At 35.7% G+C, this 24212-nt stretch overlaps 1 protein-coding gene across 5 annotated transcripts in view; it reads right to left on the bottom strand.

The window, feature by feature from the left end:
• PSPC1 (paraspeckle component 1) overlaps window positions 1-24212 on the bottom strand; it is a 62310-nt gene that overhangs the window by 8573 nt on the left and 29525 nt on the right. For 2 of the 5 annotated variants that reach the window (XR_014852800.1, XR_014852798.1), the window contains exon 8: window positions 20963-21132. Coding sequence is in view for 1 of the 5 variants with exons in the window: in XM_085063454.1 (XP_084919580.1) it covers window positions 17622-17807; window positions 20963-21132 (356 nt within the window). In the remaining 4 variants the exon portion in view is untranslated. Of the gene's footprint in view, window positions 1-1807; window positions 2062-11965; window positions 17808-20962; window positions 21133-24212 lie in introns of those variants that run through there. The other 3 variants (XR_014852797.1, XM_085063454.1, XR_014852802.1) reach the window with 3 other exon arrangements.

The raw sequence follows: 24212 nt of genomic DNA, 5'->3' as shown, positions 1-24212 counted from the left end.
CCCCATACTCTAAGGCAAAGACTTGTTAAGACAATTTTCCAGCATCTTGAGGTCCTGTTTGATGATCATAAAACTTAGCACACCCTGCAAAGTATTTTTTACAGGAAGAATTCATTTGGAAAGCCACACACAGGTTGCTCTCAGGCTAGCTTCACTTCAGGAACAGTCCCAAAAAGCAACTCAAGAAGTGACACACATGTAAATTACAACACACAACCACAAAGATTTACAATAAAGGCAACATTTACCTTATCAAACACAGCTGAAAACAGACTGAGACTCGCAGCTCAGAATAAATACTGTTTTAAAGTTGTCATGATTTAATGTCTGAGTCCTATTAAATGTGCTGTTAATTCATCAATTCCCCCATTTGGTTCCTTCTTTCTTCCCTCCCACCTCATGGTGCAGCTTGCTATCTATTAGATTTCAAAATTTTGATTAGCTGTTCTGTACCAGACATTCAGCAAGATAGATACTTTCTTCCTAAAGCACAAATGACAGACCACAGCCCACTAACCCTTTCTAACAAGAACTATAATTTTGCAAGTGTTGATATTACAATCATTTAGCAGGTCAAATGCAGTAATAGTCATAGTGATGAACTGTCAGTGACAGGGACCTGGCTGGAAATGTCATCTGAACAAGTATTAGTGTCCTCAGACATTACCTCCACATAGTGAAATTTATGTAGCTATTGATAGGTGTGTACCCATCTAACAGGAAAGCTAAAATTACAAACTGCACATCTTTCAGTCTGTATTTTAATATGAAAACACCCAATAATTAGTTTCTTCTTGCGCTTTTTTTTCCGCCATGAAGAAAACTAAAGCATCAAGGCCTAACACAGTCTCTTCAGTTTCTGTAACTGCCCATGTATATTACTTTCTCCATCTTGGTCACCCAGATTTACTAAAGAGAAAGCAGTGAGCCATGTTCTTGGCAACCAGTAAATATTAGTAACAAATTTGTAGCCAAATAAATATGGCATATTTTTGATGACAGGCTCTAAAACCAGCCAGTAAGACTGCTGGGAGTGTTAAAATGTGCATGATTTTTACTAGGAATGTACCTCTGCACTATTCAGGATTCTCTCTCCAAAAAAATAAGATCATTCCAACCTCTCTACACTATATAAACTTATATAAACTCCACTGTTTATGATGAACAGTAATTACTTTGTTAGAGCTGAATGTATGCAAGCAGCCAGTAATGAAAAAAGTGATTTTTAAGAGTGAGCTAGAACACAACAGGAAGTCATTTCCAAAGTAAGAGACTCTGAATTTTCATTCATGTGATAAAGCTCTCCTTTAAATTAACGCTCAAAGTGGGTATGGTGCCAAGCAAAATAAATCTGAAATAGTCTAAAAGGCTAACGGCACGACAAACATGCCTGTTCAGAAAAGAACAGAGGCATCCCACACAAACTGAGTGATACTGTGCACATATTATGAAGAAAAACTGCAAACCAACTCCTAAGTGCACCTAGCTCAAGAAAAACAAATTCAGCGCAACAGGCTATCTCCAGTAGAGACCAGCTGTGCAGGACAAGCTCTAGGCTGCCAGCGCTAATTCTGAGCAGGAACAGCTGTGACACGGTGATGCTGAAGGACACCTCACATTTACCTTGCACACAGATGCTTGGCAGCTTCACTGGCTTGACTGACAGAACAGGTTTTCTGGTTTGGTTGAGGGTTTTTTTTTTTTTTTGTTTTCATTTTTTTAATTAACAGGATTTTTGGTGGCTACTGTAACAAAGAGCTTCCCCCCTAAGTTTCCCCCTTTATCTTAGGTCTGCTTTAAAAATTACCTAGCAACACACAACAGCAGCACAGGTAAATTTTGACTTCCACTGAAGTGACCATATGGCATTTTGCACCAGCAGGCACAGGTATCATTTTGAGTGTAGCAGAACCACTATTCAGCACACAGAAAGAAGAACTCCAATGCCGAGCTGTTCTCAGGAAAACACACAATCCCTTGTGGCCACTTATTTGGGGTTTCCAAAGGGAACCCAAGATGATCCGCAGAGCTGTGTTCATGTTTGCATTTGTTCAGGCTTACCTATCAAAAGGTAACAGATAACAATGTTGGCTGCTGACATACTAACAGAAGACACAGTGCTAGACATTCTTATATGGTCAAGCAATCTTATCCTCCCCCTTCTTCTCTTAGTTTTAACTTTAGTCTGGCCAAATCTGCTCATCTTAATTATGCACAGTCCCTGTTGAGGACAATAAAACCATCAGAGAGTAAATCAATTGTTACCTGGCACCACTGCGTAGCTGCCAGGGATTATAGGAGACAAACTGCACCACACTTTTCCCCAGTCTTGTGCCTGTCAAATTCTCACAATAAGTGCACATACTTGCAGAGAAGTAAAAGCAAGTAAGCATTTAAGGGAAAAGAATAATCTTACCAAATTAAGGCTCAAAAGGAGAATTAAGTTCCTAGAAACAAAAGGGCAAATACTACTTGAGCTGAGCCATCAAGGCATTCAATTTCCTTTGCAAAATATTAAAAACATTTTACATCTATTTCACCACTTCAAAGTTATAAGGTGTAAGGTACCTGAAGTTAGCATGTTACACAAAATCAGGAATGTGAATCAGTAATATTTCTCTTCTGGGATCAGATTTCAAAAAAGAACAAATGGTAGCAGTTATTAGTGGCCAGGCAATGAACCCATGACAATGTGCGACCAAGGGATATTTGTTTGTTTTGCTTGAATTGCAAATCTTCACCATACAGAAACTGGATGATTTCTTCAGTATTTAGGGAATGATGATCATGTCTGAGAGTATTTAAACAGAAGATACAAAAGTTTTCATCTGTACAGCTTCAGCAAGGTCTGAATTTGAAGACACTGAAATTTGTAAGCACTTCATAAAATTAATATATTCCTGGATGCAAGACAGAATATAATCAAAGGCAGGTTTTAATGTGTGTGTGTGTATATACATATATACATATATATACACACACACATTATACATATACATATATATACGCACACACATTAAAACCCCACTTTGTGTGTATATCTATATACACACACACATTATATTTTTTGCAAAATTTTGTGCACTGCAAGGCAGTAGTCCAAGTCATTAGGATAATCCTATATGAAATAGGAACTAAATCCTGTCTTTTTCACTACAGCCCCCTCCCCTATATGACACGCCCATTTCAAGTTGAGGAACCTGCAGCACCAGAATAGCTGGCTTGTCAGTGATTTTCATAATTATCCATGTTACAATTGTTGCCATTGATGCAGCAGAAATATCTTTTGATGTTCAGATTTTTACTTTCAGAGACTGCATTCATGCTGAGCAATTTGGAACAAAGTGCAAGAAACAGTATAATTTTCTCCATTCAGAACTCACATGATATATTACACAGATGTGAAGTTCTGAGCATTTTGTGATATTTCACCTCACAATGAACAGCTAAAAAGTAAAAAACTGTTGAATGAACAAGGGAATAACCTTTAACCCTCATCATCTCTTTTACCAAGAACTAATGACAAATAGATGTGACTTCACAAAGCAAACTTAGGAAACCTGACAGATGAAAAGCACCTGGAAATGCTGCACTCGGCACTAGAAGCTAAAGTTAAAAATTCACAAGACAGTTTTTCACCAGGTTCTGGAAACTCTGAGGTCACCTATCACAGAAACAGATTTAGAAAAGTCTGCTGTAAACAAGACACAGTCAAACCAGCACAACTAGCACAGAGTTAAGTAGTATCAGTACAGCTCTACTACTTTAACAGAAGTCAGGATATCGTTTTGCTACACACTATGCAATCAAGTGTACACTTAATGCAAGGAGATAAGAGAACCACTAAGATTTTAGAGACATTTAAATATGCATACTTCTATTAAGACCATTTTTTTATTAAAAATAATTTTTAAATGTTTTGAAGTAGCAAAAACGTGTATATGCAAAGCCTAAGACACAGTTTTCTCATATCTTAGTTTTAAGACTACAGAAAATCAGCATAAACTTTGTATTATAGAAAAATATTTATATATAGTAGTGATGATCTCACCAGTTTCAGGACATTTTGCATGTTCTAAAAACTAAGAGGGAATCTAGTTTCACACGTAACTTCCTATACTGTGAATAAGCCAATTTTCTCAAATTAAAAAATTCAATATTCCTAAGGAATTGTGAAACTCACTAATACACAGCTTCTGAACTATTTGCAATTCTGCTTGACACAACTTCACACAATGCTCCCCATTCCCTCCTGTAAGGCTCCTTACCTGTCATTTTTGCAGCAGGTGCCAAGTTAGGCCAGTGTCCTAACTTCCTCTTCCAAAATAATGACAGCAGAACTGATTATCTTTGTGGGGCTAAAATCTCTGAAGCCGTAAGACTGTGCTGGGGGAAGGGCAGGGCAAGATGTGGTCACACAGTCCTTATTAAAAACAACTCAAGATTCCCTCAAAGTGCTTTCATCTTTGACACGCTTCACTTGAAAATGTAAAATTTAACAATATTACCCGATACATACATCTACATTAAAATGAAACCTAGTAAGGGAGGATTCAAATACCTAAGCATGTAATAGGGTTTAACTGTTCATTCCTTCATGTAAAGTTTAATAAATTCAAATTCAAATTAGATGACAGAACCATGGATGTGTTAATGTTGGAAGGGACCTCAAGAAATCATCTGGTCCAACTCCTTGGCTCAAGCAGGGCCACCTAGAGCCAGTGCCCAGGACCACATCCAGATGGCTTGTGGCATCTCTAAGAATGGAGACTCCACAACCTCTCTGGGCAGCCTGTGCTAGCGCTTGGTCACCATCCCAGTAAAAATGTGTTTCCTGATGCTCAGAAGTAACCCCCTGTTTGTTTGTACTTCTTGCCTCTGGTCCTGTCAAAAGATTAATGATTCTTTGTGCAATAAAGTAATTTCCTTCCTGTACTAACTCCACTGGGTGACAACTTCCATGTCAGATTACTTTATAACAAATGCAGAACACCAACTTCTGGCTTCCACCATAATAAAACCATATTTGGCAGAAGACAGAAAATCTCACATTAGATTTGAAATACACAGGAAATGGAATCTATTTCAAGACAAAGACAACAAACAGCATTAATAAACTGCAGGGTATCCTGCAAATGCTCTACCACATTATTGGTATACTGACATAGACTTACCTGTTAATGAAAAAACACACAAAGCAATGTTGAATAAAGGAAACATTTCTCATGAAAACTTGTGGATAAAGGCATTTACAAGTCTGTTTCAGTATCACATAACTAGTCCTTGCAACAAGCCACTTGCCTGCACTTGCCCAGTCTAAGCAGATTACTATTCAGACCTGGGCTGAAAGTTGAGCATAACACCGCCAAGGAACCTGTGAACATTTCTAGGACAGTAAGTGGTGAAATCAGCCACATAAAACCAAAGACCAAAGATTCTCTAGTTACTACTGTTGTACAAGCTTCATTGCCCGGCAAGCTGGGACTCAAACTTGGCTTTTTGTCCTTTCCTTGCACAACTGGACATATTGCTGATGCTGCACTATCAGGATTTATTTCAGCTTTTTAGTACTGTAGAATGCTGTACATTCTACATATAGCATTCCTTATTTTAGTAGAAGTCACTACTACCTGCAAGATAAAGCTATTCTTCCTACCCAAAGTGAAATAGCTAAGTAAATATCAAACAGCTTTTAAAAATTTTAAACTCAGCTGTCACATGTAGAGCAAAGGAAACATCTACTAACATGTAACAAAGAGGACTGAAAAGCACTATATTAGGAATAATTTCAAGTCTGAATAACAGATCAGGCATCTTAGTGAATGTTAGGAATACTGTCAATCATTCCACCATATACCCCCCATAAAAGACACTCCAGTTGGCTGTAATTTTCTCCACTTGAGAGCAAAGTAAATTGCGTCAGTGATGACATTCCTTTGCACAGCACTAGGCCAAGACCACATCATGAGAAGTGGGGAACTCCCTTTTGATATCCTCTCATATACAAAGGCAGTAATTTAACTTCATATTCAAAACTAAGTATTTTTAATCAAAGAGACTGATAGTACTGTTTTTCATCATGGCTCATTCAGATTTCAAGATACAAGCTCACACTATAATTCTCACACTAAAAATACTACTTCATAAACAAGTTATCAAAATTTCTCAGGTTACAAGTTTCTAAATATCGACACATTAATGAGAAAATGGTTACACACACAGACTAAAACATAAAAACTGTTACTTCAGTTACCTGTTTGTGACTCTTGATGTACGCAAGGCAAAATCATCCATTCCAATACACTATGAACATTACTGGCAATGTCTTGAAAAAGAAACTACACTTAAGCAATCAGCAGCTTCTCCAAAAAAGTCTACATTTCAAACTGAAGTTTTGCATCCTGATGCAACCACTTCTTCAAAAGGTTAACAGAACATGTACCCATTATCAGATTCTTTCGCACTACTTTTTACAGCCCACCTTCAGAGCTCAGTTTGCTCCCCTCTTCTGCTCAGTTTTGTTCTTGTCTTCTTGTAACTTTACTTCCATCTTACTTATTTTGGTTAACTTGCTTTCATTCTGGGCTCTGCAAAATCTTGCATCTCATCAGCACCTGAATATGATGAGTATGCTCTGACAGGGTATAGTTTATCTTTATTATGAAATTAGAGAATCAAAATGATCCAAGAGATTAATTTTCTTTAACACACCTGGAATTATTGAAGGAATTTGTGTCATTGACATTACAAATGTAATTAGTTTGCATTTTCTGTATTTGCTTAAGTCTTTACTCAAGCTTGCTCAGATCAATACATCACTGAGAATAGAATTTTAATTAACCAAAAGTATTATTTGGAAGTGCACTGTAATGACTGAACAGCTATAAACCAAGATAACTGCAGCTGATAGGAGCAAATGCTGATTTAAGCATCCCATGACTACACCACTCTCAACCCACAAATGCAGTGGCTGTCACTGTGCACCCAAAACTTGCTAAGCAGAAAAGAGAGAGTTTGAAAGGCATCCTTGTAGCCATAAATGAACTTCATTAACTGAGGCACATGAAACAACCAAAGACACTACCACATTCCAAGTCCTGGGAAGGCTGTGACAAACATGCAGCAGTACACATACCCACTCAGAAGACAAACCTAGATAAGATGCTGACTCTTCAGCTATTCAGATTTATCACTGTGGCAAGGTAATTATGTTCTTCATAAACTTAAATCCTGATAATATTATTCTTGGTTTGTCACTATCAAGGCAAAGATGACATTTTTCTGTAATAAGACCAGGACCAGATTTGGGCAGCACTTGTTTCTAAGCAGAAGTGCTCTAAACTTGTGACAGAAGTCCTCTACTGAAAGCACTGGTGTATAAATTATATATATTTGAACTTCAGTCCTTTCCCAGGAAATTTTGTCCTGTATATTTAGCCTTTCCCTGCATAATTTCACCTCTGCTCCTTTTAAGGTTATGTAGCCAAAAAGTAAAGATGCAAGAAAATACACCTTACTCCCCAATAACATTACTCTTCTTATCCTAATAAAACACAGGCTTTCAGAATAACTTTTCCCATTAAAGCATGTATTTTATTTGAATGTTAACATCAAACTAGTTTTGTTCATAGCAGAACTCTGAAACAACATTTAATAATTTTAGATGAAGCTTATAAGAGTCATATTTGGACGGGGGGGTTAATTCTGTGGTAGTTCCCAAATTCTTAAAAGCTGCAAATTGAAAGATGAGATCAAACCACATCTTCCTGCTTTTTCACAATTGTATCTCCCCCATCTGTACATCCATGAAGAGTACTTATATCTACTTTTACTTTTCTGTATTAGTATTTGCACACATCTGTGAGTTCAGAAAGGGTAAGTACTAAGTTCTCATGTACTCTCTGTCACTTAATTATTGTGTAGTTACACAAAAGAGAAACAACTACATGAAACTAACCTAGAACCTTTTTTTTTTGGTCCCCTTAGAAAGAGGCATAAATCCTTTTTAAAGACAACAGGTTAAGAATACATACATGATATATACTAACAAAACATGTATGAAGAGAAATGTAACAACTTGGCAAATCATAGAAAGAACTTTTTTACTGTGCATCTGACATCTTTCCTCTCCTTTAAACCATATCCATCAAGTTTAGTATTAGAACCCCTAAATAAAGTCTCATATGGTTCATATCTTCCACATCATCAGGAAAACTTAAAAGACTTTTAATACAAAAGAAAACCTGGAATACTGAAAAGAAAAAATCCTAAATGGAATGGATTAGGATAACCAGAGCAGGCCAGTGACAAGTGTGAAATCTGAATGATTTGGCCCAATCCTACAGTCAGTATGTCACCTTACATCCTCACATCGCTTCTAAAGCTTTGCAGAATCGTGCACAATTTCCACCATAATTGCAGCAAAAGGTTAGAGTTAAGACACAATGTCTTTGGAGTCAAACCAGTGAAAGATTTATAACTCAAGTAAGACCTCTAGTAAAATAGTTTTCCCACATTCTTTAAAGATACACCATTTGGCTTCCTTCACACTTGACAGTTTTAAATATACAAGACAGTTTAAAAAAGAAACAGTAAATTTTTTAAGCAATCATATATAGAAGATTCTACAATACCAGCTGTCCCACACAAGACTTCAAGAATCAAGCAACACACAATAATCAATCCTTTACCCTCCCCCATATATCCAGATGAACACTTCCAAACCTGTCAGTATTTTTTGACTATCACAGCAATAAAGCAGAAATGCAAGCATAGCATCAAGATTCTGGGCACTGAGTTTTAAAACATTGTTATGCTCAATATTTATCAGCTAACATCCAACCAGGCTTAAAGGCACATCATCAGTAACTACCAACACTTGAATTACCCTATTTCTGATATTTATACTACATGCAATGATCTCCAGTAAAGTACATGTGCCTAAATGAACCAACTGAATTTTTACAATGTAGCAATGAGCTAGTAATTGTAACTGCATAAAACACTACAATTTCTTGTTAAATCTTTGTAACAAATGGTGTCAATGTAAAGAGTAAAAAATGCATGCTCAAGAACATAATGCAACTGAAAACAAAGAGTATGACTTCTCCACAATCTGTGCTTTCTCCACCCTCACCCCACCCCCAGGGGACTGGCTAATTCAGTATTTAGAAATTAAGAAACACAAAATAATTATTTTTCTTTATGTTTAATACAAATTGGGGATTTAAGACTACTGTTCAGAGCAAACATCAAGACATTTCTGTTTAATTTACTGTCTTGTACACATGCTTGGGATTAAAACCAAGCAGAAATTAAACTTGATTTTTTAAAATCTTGAATAATGATTCTGAAGTGTGCTATAAGCAGCAAAAATTCTAGAATCGTCATGCAGAAAGCATACCAAGTGATTTTATTCTCCTGAGTCAGCTGCAATTTTAGAAGCAGCAAAAGGCATCCAGGGCTTCCACTTACTTTCCCAATACACACTTTTTTTCACGACTTGCTACTTTTTCCCCATGTACAGTAGAAAAAGTGTATTTTGCTCAAAACATGCAGAGTAAACACAAGACAGAAAACAAATCTGGCAATGAAAAACCCTCCCAAACAAGTTGCATAATACTAAACAAATGCTCTGGTTCTCCATCTACAGACAGCTGCATTCATCAGTGTGAATAATTTATGAAACTACACGTGTGATGCAAGAATGATGCCAAACATGCATTAAGTGGTATTACAAAAACTACACAAAGTATAACATGGCAGTGATAAACCGACACAATATTCCAAAGTAGTTTTAGAAGTGTGGCCATCCCTGCTGCAAAGTTGACAATTTTCACTTTTAAACCAGCCATTCAATATATAACAATTCTTTCATACATTTTCTTTCAAAACTCTGAACATTCAGTTTTTGAAATGCAGTAATTGCACTCTTCACACACTAAGACAAAAACTTTATTTGTATGATTTGACACCGCTCTGGTTCTGAAAATGTCAGATGTGAAATTGTTATTGGTACAATGCTGGAAGTTCTAGAAACACAATGTTCCACACTGGAACAAAACTGAAGACAAACTACTGTTTCATTATTGCAGGTTTCCTTCTGTGCCTTCTGGGAAAAGCTTTTTATTTGAAATTGATTAGAACTGGAGCTGTGGCTTACCTTTCACATGCTCTGTCCCTTAAAAGCAGAACATAATATATGGAACACAGTGCTATCATGTCAAAGAATGAAGAGTGTTAGCATTTTAAAAGACAGTATTTCCCATCTTTGTAATGGCAGTTTATATATTTTCTTCCAAGAAAAAGTACACGTGAATAGTCTTGCTTCTTTAAAAGCAACTGTGAATATCATCTCTCCTGGAGAAATCACGAAGAATACTATTTTCCATAATTTACTGGCTTGCATGTAACCTTCTTGGTAACTGCAGAAAGTGAACAGACATATCAAGCTCACATAAAATTTGGCTCAACATTTTAGTGTACATTTTTTTCTTCATTACTTCAAATCCTTGCCTCTTGGACCAACTATCACCGAGAACATAAAACATAACCGTGTTATTCAGACATCTAAAGCCCTCAACGTGCTTCTTACCTATCTGTTCCAGCCTATGTATTTCTTCCAAACTCACTCAATGAACACATTTATAAAATTACATTCTGTGTTTACAGCATGAATTACCCTATATATTCACAGTCGAGTCTTGCTCTACTGCCCCTCCTTGCTCTTCTTTCCTTCCACATTTAAATGAACAGAACTGATAATTCTCCCTGGGTCTCCTTTACCTGCTCACTACCTGGGCACAGGGATGCAAGGGGGACACAGAGGAAGCAGAACCAAGCAGCAAGGAGGGCAAAGGGCCATTTGTATCTGCAGCAATGCATGTACTGAACTATTTTAAATATGCACACAAATATTTCGAATTTCTATTAGCATACAAATATTTAAAACATTTGTAAGCAGCCTTAAAGACCAATTTAGCTGGCAGCTCAAAGACTGTATTTTACAGTATTGCAACAGCTGGTGTATGCCATGGAGTTTTTTGTGCAATTTTACGCTATATAAAAATATTTAAAACTTAGTAACGGCAGCACAGAATAAATCCTTTTATAGCAAACAATGAACAGTAATGGAACTTTTTTTTTTTTAAAGCAACACATTAAAATGACCAGAACATAAGAGCTAACAGATATAAAAAGAATTACAGTAAACCCTTGCGTTTCTTACATCTTTTTAGATTTATTTTCCCCTTGCTTAAGCATATGTGGTTATTTAAAGTGAGAAAACATGTTTTGCTTGGGGTTGGGTTCTACAACAAGATATTCTGGGTTTGGGGATTTCTTTGGGAGAGGTGTTTTTCGGTGGGGATTTTTTTCTTTCAAATATTAACTGATAATAAAAAGTTTCCCTGTCATACAAAAAAATTTATTACAGTGAATTAAGGCAAAAAATTAACGAAAATACCTTAATCCCATCCCATCACTACTAATAAATATGCACTATTTAATTTTCCTTTACCACGGTCTTCTGTTGGGTGCTTCTCTGTATATGATGCACACAGGTGTAACACTGGATTCTCACTGGTTTGATGAGAGGCTAACGACCTTAACGTCAGCTGTTCCATACTTACACGGTGAGTGTATGTTGATTACAGTTGCTGTATTCAGCCACAAAATCAAATCCCACACAACAACTTCATAAAAACAACACACAAGAGATATACCCAACTGCAGTGATCCCACCCTACAACCCAAGAATATTAAAAATTTTTAGAACATTAATTCATTTCAGTTTTTCTGCTATTCCTTGGCCATCTACACGAAACTAAATTCAGTTAAAAAAATCCAAGACATGAATGTAACTGGTATTTCCACCTTTTCGATAAAAAATTGGTTGATTCATGATTTTCATGTAGAACAAGTCTTATTTTTGTGAATCTGCTGTAGATATGAAATTAAACCACACTTCTCTGACTTTTATTATGTTACTTTATTCCCTCTCTCCCATTTTTTTTTTTCAATTTACATACAGGACCCTCCACACTTATTCCTGTTCAAGGATCTAGGTAGTTTTTACTCAAACTCAGGAACAGTATCTTTATTCTCACTGCAATTCTTTCAGGTCAAGCACTTAATATCTCGCATACAATTAGCATGTAAATTCAATCAAATTATACAGCTCTGCTTTACTCTACAGAAATTGAGATATAAAAGCACACTAGTAAATCTAGGAACAATGGAAGCTCTAGACAAACCATTTACTAAAACAAATGGAAAAACCTTATTCACACGTGTATGTAGTAACACAGTCCAGTTCCTTTTCAATCTTATACCTCTTATTATGAGCATTTTGTTCTCCACTCAGGGGACCACATACAAATCACTTTAAGTTTTTACCCACATTTACCAAGTCGCTTTTTTTCTTTCAATGTGATTTGTGTGCATAATAATCATTACATTAGAGCAGAGGGGTTTTTTAATGGTGTTACCTGTATGTATGCTGTGCTTATCTCTGAATGGTTTTCCAAATAGTTCCTTCAATTAGGAAAGAAGGGATGCTGTTCCAAACTCTTTTCTGAAGAAACTAGTCTCGTACTGCTTTTAAAAGTCAGGCTGAGGTCATCAATAAGAAAACCTCCAAATTTCAATATTAATTCTCATAGTATCTTAAGGAAGTTCAAGATGGAAAAGACCTATTAAATCTATCCCACTAATAAATGAACACATTGAGGGTTTGTTTCCATGCATTTAAAAACATTAAAAGAATCATTTTCATGAAAATTTAATGTTCAGTTTATTTATTCTACAAGTAAAATTTTAGACAATTTTATGACTAACTTCAGTATTTCATGGATTACCGTTAAAACAGACCTGAAATGCCTACAGCTATGATTTTTGAAATACTTTTTGGGAAAACACCCAAAACTATTAACGAAACACACTAAACTGGTGAGATTGTTAAGGCTACTTTACAGTATATCTGAAAAGGTACCAAAAGGTAACATAAAAACAATCCAATAGGAAAAATTACACCTTACATTATGTATTCCAAGTTTTTAGTCAATCCTCTTACTGTTACCATGTTCTCACATTTCAATAAGTGGATTTTTGAGAAGGCAAATGCTTTCAGGTTACTACAGTTCAACATTTGCCACCAATCTAGCACTGAATAGCCAATAATCTAAACCAGTAATGTTCAACCTCTGCATTTCCCCTAGGCCACACTTGCTCCCTCCTTACTACTCATGAATCAGGAAAGTTTGGACTGATATTCCCTCATGCTAGGACTGAGGTAACTGCCCAAGGAAAGCACCAAAATCCAAGATGATTCTGCATCTTAATGACAGCACAGTGCCCATATTAATAATTTCAGGGTTCCTGAGAAGACAATTAAATTCCATTGGAAGTATGTCCTCTCTGAAGTCCCCCATTCTTGGCCACAAGCAAAACCTAACAAAAGATGCTGGATGCAGATTCCAAAACTACCTATGGATATGCAACACTTCAACTCTCGAGAATGGGATTTAGGATCCCTTCATATTTGTGGTTCAAAATAAATTGACTCTAGTTGCTAACCAGTTGCTAACCTCCCTTCTATGCCATTTTAGAAGTGTGATCACAGTTTTGTTTGATTTATGAAGGGAAAAATCAGGATCCAGCTTGGTATTAAAAATAAGTAGGCAAAAAGTTTCTTTCAGCAACATGCTTAAGTAAAATGAACTTCGTGCCAATTAAAACACACCACTCAATTGCTGAACATTTTGCCTCCAAGCACATTTTCTCCCTTCAAAAGGCCTAAGGGGCTCTGGTTTTCACTTGAAAATCTACCTTTAGATTGGTTATTTCAGCATTTTTGAGCCAAATTGTTTCAACGTAGATTGCAACTGTTTAGCAACATGTAATTCATAAATGTCACTGTGTTTGTGTTTAGTACATTTCAAAGAATTTGTAACTACAGATTATTCTGTATCTGAAATCAAGAGTGGAAAACAGGGAAATGAGTTTGGTGTAATGTTTTAAAATGTGGCAGCACACTTTAGATCAGAATGCTCCTCTAAGAATGCATACTATAAAATTCTACTGGATTATGGTTATAATTAAATTAATTCAGTATTCAGTTCATACTGTCTTCTTGCCATCTATTTTAACCTTTTTTTCTAGTAAGAATCTCCAGCTTATCCTACATATGACAGGATAAAAAATATATGGACAACAAATAGGACAACTGCAGGTCAGGAGTTTTCTTTCCAGGTAATCCACAATAATTCATTATTTTCTTGGGAAATAAATACGGTAAAGTATATCTGAATTGCCACCAAGTTTCCCAAGATATCAATGTGCTTTATCTAATGAGTACACTGGTCAGAACAACCAAAATTTTTTTTTTTTTTAATTTTGAAGTGCCCAATAGCTCCCCTTCAAATGACTGAGGTGACAAATGCAAATGTCATTAGACAAGCTGTACTGGTGTGTTAAACAGAATAGTAAAGCCCTGTTATCTTCAAGTACTAAAACTGTATCTCACAGGAAAATTAGGCAGTTTATGAACATGAGATTTCACAAATAATGTAAAAGCTTAGTAAATACATTACAAAAGTAAGTGCACTATATTTGGCAGTTTCATATATATTCCAAGCCTAATTTTTTTAGCATTGCATATAGCAGAAAGTCAGGACTGCACTGTGCTTTCCAGTCAAACAGTGCAAACATAGTCAAAAACTTGAGTACATGTGAACAGAAAAAATTATAAACTGATCAACCAGATGAGGAACAAGAAAAATTAATCACTTTAGCAGAAGGGCAGAACCTTCACGCAAAAACACTGGTTGGCCACATCTACACTTTTTTAGGAAACAATCTGGGACCATTCCTTTTTTAACAAAATTAGGTGTTTACTGCACACCTAGGATCAGTTACTATCACATCTGGCAAAACAAGAAGCGCTGTCTTTAGAATTGAGCCAGGCAGCCCAAAGAAAGCTTTTATTAAGAGCTGAATTCAGCAGTGTGTCATCAGCTTCATGAAATCTTCACAATGTGCCCAAAGTCAACATTTCAGTATTTATTTGTTAGAACTTGGTTCACAGACATTTAGAAGCATATTAAATTATTTTCTGCAGTAAGGACAGCTGAAAAACCCACTGCTACCAAGCAGCAGAGCCATCCAAGTCAGAGGTTGGATGGTAGGAAGGGCAGGTCACAACTGTGGAATGACAATCACCAATGTTAAAATCTACAATAACTTTCAAATACATACCTCCACAAATGCATACCTCCACTTGCTACCAAAACCACAGTGCAACAAACATGCACTTAAAATAGCATGAAGGTGGCATGGAAAGAAAAAAACTTTTGCAAATTTAGTATATTTAATGTACTTCTGAAACATACTCAGCTACTACAAGGAGGAGGATGTATATAGCTAAACAAATATACAGGACATAGCTAAAAAGCCTGAATGGCACACTCTTTTCCTTTAAAGAAAATGAACCAACCTTTTGAATCTAGTTTAATTTGTATTTAAAACATGTTCCCTGTACAGCTTTACAGTTTAGAACTACCAATTCACACCAATACTTTCTCAATTCCCTAAAAAAGCCATGTGCCAGGGCAGAAAATGAGAGAAAAAAGAAATCTCGTATTTAAAGACCTTAGTAGACATCAGTGTTAATTGCATTTTCAACTGAATGAAGGATACTAGAGCAGAGAGCTTAAGTAGTTGCTATATGCAAACACTAGTTCAGAACAGTGAAATAACAGCAATTTTCTGAAGTCTTGAGGTTTAGGACCAGTGTGTCAAATAAAACCATTTTGCAGTTTGGCTGCGGTTTATTTTAAGAATGAGTGCTATCATGTGATACATACATCAGTGGGAAAGAGTATTTGGGACTCTAAATGTAACTCACTATTGCATTACAAACTATAAAGTGTGGCATGTATCAAGTCAAGCAAAAACCAGCAACATTAAAGACAATCTAAAGGAAAATGCTTAGCAGTTACAGATGTCACAAGCCAGGACCTATACAAAAAGTAACTCCTGAATTGTGTGAAAACAGTATCTTAAGCCATATAATACTGGCAATTTCAGTAACAGTGTATTTCCAAAATGCCAGCAATGCTGCCGTTTTCTTGTTACCCATTTGCTCAAAATTCAATCCACCAAGACTATCACTGCTACATTAACAAGTAACACACATATGCCATCTCTGCCGCTTGCATCCCATGCTGAGCTATGTATATACCATTTTGATGTTATTAGGGCACCAGGTTATCTCAAACCAGTTTTTAACCAATTTAATATCACCATTCATGCAGATAAAATTTAGTAATTTCTACCTCTGAAAATGTGAGTGAAATAATAAAAAAGAACACTAGTATTTTACAACTCTTTGCAGGAAAAAAAGTAACAGTAATGAACCAATATCCCTACTTATTTGCCATTACAGGAGTAGAACCAATAGGTCTTTTCCATCATCTTCCAAGACTGACAAAAGCAGAATCATAATAAGCTTCCTAACAGCTTTACTATCACTTTTATCTTAAAACTCCATCAGCAAATCTACCCTGAATTGTGCTGTAAATGGGCATTTTCCAAATTCATCATGCTGTAAAACCTTTCTGAAAAATACTCATGTGCAATCCTTCCAAATGCGTATTACTCAACTATAAGCGAACACTTATTTTCACTGGAAAACATGTATTTGCTTCCTAATTAAACAGTTACTCGTTGGTAACAGACACGTTTTTATTCAAAGCAACCACTGGGGAAAATGTATACATCTTAATAATGATGTGCAAACACAGTGGAAGGCTTTCAACCAGCTTGCAGAAATGTCTCCTTCCCTGCAACGGCAAGATACTTTAACCATCAGTAGAACACACAGATGTCACAACAAATTTTCTCCTCTATAAATATGGTTTAGGTAAATTCACTCATACTGTTATGAATGAAGCATACATAGAGATTCCTTTCCAAAGGGTTTTTTTTTTTTTTCCTTCCCAAGTTAAATGTTGTAATAATTTGTCTAACAGATAATAACCTCTGTTGATAAGCCTACTGTGACTAAGTTTGCCATGGTGTGAGATGCAAGGACACAGTACTTTTGAAACACTTTGTATAAAATTTTATGCTCCTTGAAAGTCAAAACAAAAGCAGTTGTGTTATAAGCTTTTCATAGTATGCACTGCACCATGCAGTTTAGCTAAACATTCACTGTTAAGAATGGAACTTTCTTGACACATAGTAGAAACTACGTAAAAATGAAAATTATGCCACTTATAATTAAGCATAAAATTATTCTTACTCAGTATTAGTAATAACATTCCCAAAATCCTTTCCAGTGATTTTTGTTTTATTGTAATCAGATAACTGCACGGTTTACAGCATAGTCACACATTGTATTTTGCTAGAGTCACAAACACATTGCCTTACATAATGATCCGCATCATTTCTGCTCTATACTACAAAGCCTATGACCAAATACAAAAAAAGTTTTACAAAAGAAACTCTTTTAAAGACTACAATAACAATAGAACCGTTTCCAGATAACAGCTAAAATTATAAAGGCATATCACCGTATAATTTTACTGGAATTTCTAAAACAGTAAGGAATGAATTCAGATTTAGTATCTGCGACGCTTGTTAGGTCCTTCAAAGTTGCCCCCTGGGTTTCCTCTACCAAAGCCACCAGGTCCACCACTCACGGCACCTACACCACTCATTGGCGGCTGAGGAGTTTCAGAGCCCGTTCTACTAACCAGAGGTGAACCCATCTGGGATGGACCTCCTTGAGGGAATCTCTCATTATGCTAGCACAAGTCCATTTGGAACATGCCAAATGTGAGTTACAACAAAAACCACAAGTGATGTTGTCATGGAGTTCAGCAGATAGTCCAGCAGAATCAGGATCACACATAGAAGGAAGAAAGGAGCAATTCAATTAGTTATTATGGAAAAAGAGCTGGAAATTAAAGAGTGCTAATGTTATGCTCCAACTTTGTAGAGTAGATTTAAAATTAAAAACAATACTTAAGACCGACTCTGGGGCTTCATCCTTACAAGCACATCTGAAGCAATACATATTCTCTGTGTAACAGAGGAGACAGCAAATAGCTTTGTATCTGAGCCTTACTGTGCCTTACATACCAACTACAAAGCTTCTCCTTTAAATAAATTAGACAGAAACATTGTCAAACAAGGGGGGAAGAAATCAGCTTTTGTATTTCTAAACACTGCATATTTATTCCTTTAATACCCTGAAGACTTCTATATCCACATATCTGTGGATATTTCAAGTCCATGCTACCTGGAGTTAGCCTTTTGTATGGCACTTTAGAAATCTTTAGTTAAGGCTTTTAAAATTCTGCCCAAACAAAACTACATTAGTGACAAAATGCATAACTGGACTATTCCTAGTTTAGAAAAAACTCCATAGGTATCTAAGGTTCATTCTGGAATATCAATGTGAGAGAAAAATCCAGTTAATATTCTATATTTACTTTCCTTAGCTCTATGCATAATATTAATGAAGGTATATATCCTTACACAGATTTATTTGCTTAGAAATTAAGACCTAACACAGAAAACATGCATCTGAGCACTTAAAGTTCATTTATGTGAGTGTTTAAAAATAGAACCCCACCTGGTGAAATTTAAACTCGACATAAACCATTAAAAACATAGCTACATGGTACAATCACATGTGGAAATAACTCATCATTCACCAGTTAAGGACAGTTACGCTTTCAGAAGAAATTCCTTCTTTATAGAGATCTTCATTAACTCCCCAGGTATTCAGAGTTCAACAAGGAGATTCAAGACCAGCCCTTATTTGTATGCCTGAATCAGAAAAGAATTCTTCTGAAAGCCTAACTCCAGTAACAGTAGTAGAGCTCAGCACTTCTGGAATCTGCTAATTCATATGTGTATATATATATGTGTGTATATATAACTAAAACCCCAGCATTTTTATCTATATAGATAAAAATACATGCAACCTAGATCATGGTTGCCTATATGTCCATTGTTTCAAGTTTAACACTGTGTAAGAGAAAGGTTACTTCAAGAGTTGCATAAAGATCTACTACTGAGCCAAAGTACCTTTAAATCTGTAGCACTGGGTAAAAACTGTTTAGAAGTTATCTTAACACGTCAGCTTCTTAGCAATGGATATGAATTTCAACAAGTAACTTGTCACATACTCCTGATCCCTTTTACCATCTGACTTTTGGACAAAAAGTCAAGTCCTCTTTCCAATAAGGACCCCTCTTTCCAGCTAACAAGAAAACTGCTGTAATTAACTACCTACATTAACATAAGTGGGGTAAGCTACTTTCAAAATGTTATGTTCAAAGACAATCCAGGTTTCAAAAAACTGCAGTGAAACTAAAGGAAGATTGCTACAACTTTCCCTTCAAGACTTCAGACAAACATCCAATTAAAAACATTAAATTTGTATTTCTGGTCTATAAAGCATATTCTTCATTTCCCTCAGTGGAAAATAGCTGCTACAGTGTTTTAGTAGATAGCCCTCAAAGGATCTTTAAAGTGTCTTTCTAATAATAGCAATAACACAGTAAGGTTAGGCCTTTCTGTAGGGGTCTGACCCCCTAGTTAAAAACCTTAAAAGTCCAAAATGAAAGAAAAACTAAAATCTAAATTGTCCTTCAGAAGCATGCATAAGAAAATGTAAGGAAAAAGAACTTTTTTTTAAACATGCATTTTGAAGTGTCAGTATATTTCCTACATTTCCATACCTGGAATGACTTTTTGTAGAAAAACAAGTTTAAGTTAGGTACTGTGATTTATGACACAATGCCCTTTTCCATTCACCTCTTTTTCAGCGTCTATAGAATCACAAGATAATGTTCTCGAGGTGACCAGTAACACAGTGGTCTCTAGCAAAAGCACTTCCAAATCCAGTATTTTGTGAATAGCATCCTCCCCACTTTGTGATAAATGACACAATTGATAAATGAGCTGGTTAGTAATATGTGAAGTAAGATCCTCTCCTTTTTATCTGGTAAAGACCAGACTCGCAATGTATTTTGTGCAAAATCAAAATCTCATTTTCCTCTATGGAACAAAGGATTTTGTTCTAACTTCATCATACAGGTTGCTCAATTGCAGACAGATACTGCTGAGAAGGTATATATTAAAAAACACAGCTACAAAATGCTTCTGTGTTCCAATAAAACTGTAACAGAATGACTGTTAATACTATGTATTCCTTTATATCACACCACCACTAATCCAAATATCTAGTAACAGAACAGTACCGAAAAAATATGTAGAAGTCAGATTTGAAATTACGTAGTTGTTTCTCTACATAAGACATTACAGCTAGGGAAAGTAACTGACTATGAGAACAAAGCAGGAATGGCTAGTGCTTTAACTGCATCCCAATAGCCTATCTGCTCTTGATAAAAAATTTCAGACGTATACAAGACATTCTCTATTACCTGTGGCAATTGGGCAATATTATTGTTCCTGTATTGATACAGCAGTTGTCAATAGCTGTTGGCTACTGATTTTTTAAGTGGCATAATTACTGTCACTCTCATGCATTTAACAGTGTTAGAAAAGAAATACAAAGGACACTAAAGTTGCTTTAAAAATTAAATAGTTTACACAAAGATATCTTCACACTTTGTACCTTCCAACATTTAACTGTTCATCAAAAACCCCAACAAGCTAATTCACAGAATTTAGTTTTACTAAAGAATATCAAAACTCTAAATTTACAGATTACCTTTCCTAAGGCAAATAGGATTTTCACAGTAATATCAAGAAAACTTTTCCTTTTCAGGTTGTAAATTATTTGCATGAATAGGTTCTATAAATTACTTTTAACAGATCCAAAACATGTAACACATTCTTACTCAGCGTGAAAATACCTTTGGTAACAAAAATGGGCCATGAGACATAACAGCTATTTAAAGTAATTAAATTTGTGATACGTTACCACTGTTCCATTATCTGGCATCATTGGTGTTCCCATATTTGCAGCTCCTTCTGGTCCCATGGAAGGACCAGGACCCATTGCAGGGCCAGGTAAAGTTCCTCTGTTGTTCATATTCATACCCATCATTGGAGGAGGGCCTTGGTTACCAGCAGGTGCTGGGCTAAACGCATCTACGCAAAACAATCTATACTTAGAGCTGTCCTATCTTAATTTTACAAAAACAAACAAACAATTTACAATATTTAAAAAGCCAAATGTACAAGACTTCAAATACTTGAAAAAAAATTCTTTGAGACTGTACATTTATCTCAATCATCTGCTTTTAAACAGATTTTCAATAATCTCTATTATTCTGCATTACATAATTTGCCTCATGTATTTGAAAATCCCAATCTTTACAGCTAAATATAGCTGTAACAGTTTCTGTGCAGAAAACAAAGTGTTCATCTTGCATCTATGTGCAACACGCACACCACAAATTAGCAAAAATCTCAAGTGATTTTACAGATATTAGCAGCTATAAGGCAACTTGGCTCTTTAGGGATCTTAAAAGACGAAATGTACATTTGCAAGAACTCTTCTAGTTGTAGTATGTAATTGTATATCGTGTACAGTAGATTCATCTGTGGTCTAAAAACAGTGTCAGAGATGGTACTCAACTTCACAATAAATTATTTTTAATATAGCATAAATAAAATCTTGCATTTAGCTGTAACCTGTTATGGTACAAGTACCAGAAAACTAAGTCATCTCATTAGAACTTGAAATGACAGAACAATCTCCTCCAAAATTCTGAATCAAAGAGGCAGAAAAGGAAAATCTTGAAAAACATATTCTGAGGAGATCATATAGCTGCAATATTACACTAAGAAGCATCACTCTGCTATTAATATACTGAACACATAAGTAAAAATGCTTTCATAGTATTTTCTCTTGTTGCTATAAGAAAGAAAAAAGCCTGATTATCTATCTCACATCTTGCTATTATGAAATATCATCAACTTCAAGACTGGTGGTGATGCATTCCCCCTGCCCCCCACAATAATCCATCCTTTTCAGCCTGAAGTATGCATCCAAGATTTGGTAATGGAAGAAAGCATACTTTGGAATTTAGTGCACACTTTAAGCATACACTTTATTAATATAAAGAAATCTCTGACATGTCGCTAGACTAAGAAGGTTATTTTTATTTTAAAAATAAACGCTCTCACTTCTCATCACAACTGCACTTTCTTAGTAACAAATATATAGATATACATCATTGAAAGAAAGCCACTTTGCACAGATACAGTACTGTGTCTATCTGCAGGTATGCAAAATTACCTGTGTATTACTTGCCTTGAGAACACCACATCACAGCAGCCAGTGAAACCATGGCATTCAAGAGATTGCTATTAAAATTGAAGACCTGAATTTGATCATACACATTATGCCAACCACAAAATCCTTAGCATAAACAATCCATACACAGTAGCACATAACAAGTGCTAGAGAAGTTTACTAGAAGTGATAGACATCATGTAATTTTGAAAAGCAGTAAGTAATTAATAACTCCACAGCTTCTCCCTAAAACACTACGTCAAAGCAAAGGTATACTCAGGTCAGATGCTTCTTACCTACCCATACACATGATCAGTTAAAGTAGCAGGTAGAAGACTGTGCTACAATTCAAGAAAATTACAGTAGCATATGCTCTAAAGCGTTTTTTTTCTGTCAGCCATTCAGTTAGTATAGAAGGAAAAGAAGTCTAAACTGCCAATATAAGGAGAAACCTTTATTTTCAGAGGCTAGAGGTACTCTGCAGGACTATCATGATGGTGGCAACATTTAGTGTAGAGAGTAGTGCCATTAACTAAATGCTAAATTACTTGCTATTTGCTTACTTATCAGCCTAATTAAACTGAGCCAGCTGACCACCTGCAGGTACTGTCACTTATCTGTCTACCGTGACAAAGTTCTCATGCTCTGTATCGGACAAATGCACCCAGAGTGGCATATAGCAATCTACACTATCAAACCTCTAGAATATTGATCCTGTTTCAGGCAGAGTCAGATCTGAAAGAAAGAAAACTACAGAGTATAATGCAAGGAGACAGTGGGGCCCTGCATACTTTCAGCAAGAGGCCACTACAATATATAATTCAGAGATCCTCCAAAACACTCCTAACTCCAAAGCAGACCCTAAGAGCTAATGATACAACTTATTTCTAAAAGTATTAAGTTTAAAATCACTTGACGGTCCTTTCTTTTTGGTGGGACATTAACATTAGGAGTTAATTTACAGGACTACATTCAGCAACAGATGGAAAGCAGTCATTAGCGTTCATGCCACAATGCACACACTAAAAAAAAAAAAAAAAAAAAAAAAAAGTCTTTCTCTGCAAACTGAAGGACTGGAAAAGTCCACTTTAAATGTCTGAAACACACCAAGAAGCCAGTCAGTAATCTTCATCAATGCAGAGACAGTTCCCAAAATGAAAGCCCCTTTTTTGCCATATTAAGTTTATAATCTGCACTTAGCACTACAGAAGCACTACAGATCCAGTACAGTGCTCTGATGAGGCATACATATTCTCTGAGAACTTGTCACGAAAAGCCGTAAAAATGTGCAGTTTTACACAAGTCAGCCCAACATTTATTAAATCTGTCACAGAGGTACTCTGCTTTCTAATAACATTATCATGCAGATATTTCTGTTACTGAAAATACTCCAACTCCCTACTGTCCCACGTTATGAAAAGTCACAAATGGCATGGTAAAGTTCAGTTAAAAATAAAATTATGATTCCAGCAGAAATGCTGAGAAAGGATGCTGTAGTCAACAACTAAAGATCTACTATTTAAAGGTCTAATGTAAGGTTTTAGGGTCAATTATTCTGGTTGTACTGATGGAGTTAATATGCTGGAGAAAAAAAATCTCTGTAATGAGGGAGCTTAAAACCCAGCCTCTGCAGAAATAAATGTTCCACTTATCTATTTGCTGTGGATATTTTAAAATAGCAGTTCAGTGTTACTACACCTTCTTTTGGAATGATACAATTTATTTTTAACAATATAAGGTTTAAAATCAAGTCATAACATAAAGCATAGAAAGCAAGACCATGAACATCACTGTTATGAACTGCAGTAAATATACATTTAAAATACATATGCAAAAAGTGTATCTTGTGGATCTGGACAACTGGCACAGTAACAATATTTACAAAGTCTTCTAATTAAATGAAATTTTCAAGTATGCTGCAATAATATGC

This window comes from Lichenostomus cassidix, chromosome 1 (assembly GCF_008360975.1).
Source record: "Lichenostomus cassidix isolate B80296 chromosome 1, HeHo_3.0, whole genome shotgun sequence".
In the NCBI taxonomy this organism is placed as follows: Eukaryota; Metazoa; Chordata; class Aves; order Passeriformes; family Meliphagidae; genus Lichenostomus; species Lichenostomus cassidix.
Note: the sequence above shows the minus strand (reverse complement) of the source record. Positions and strands in the feature narration are given on the sequence as shown.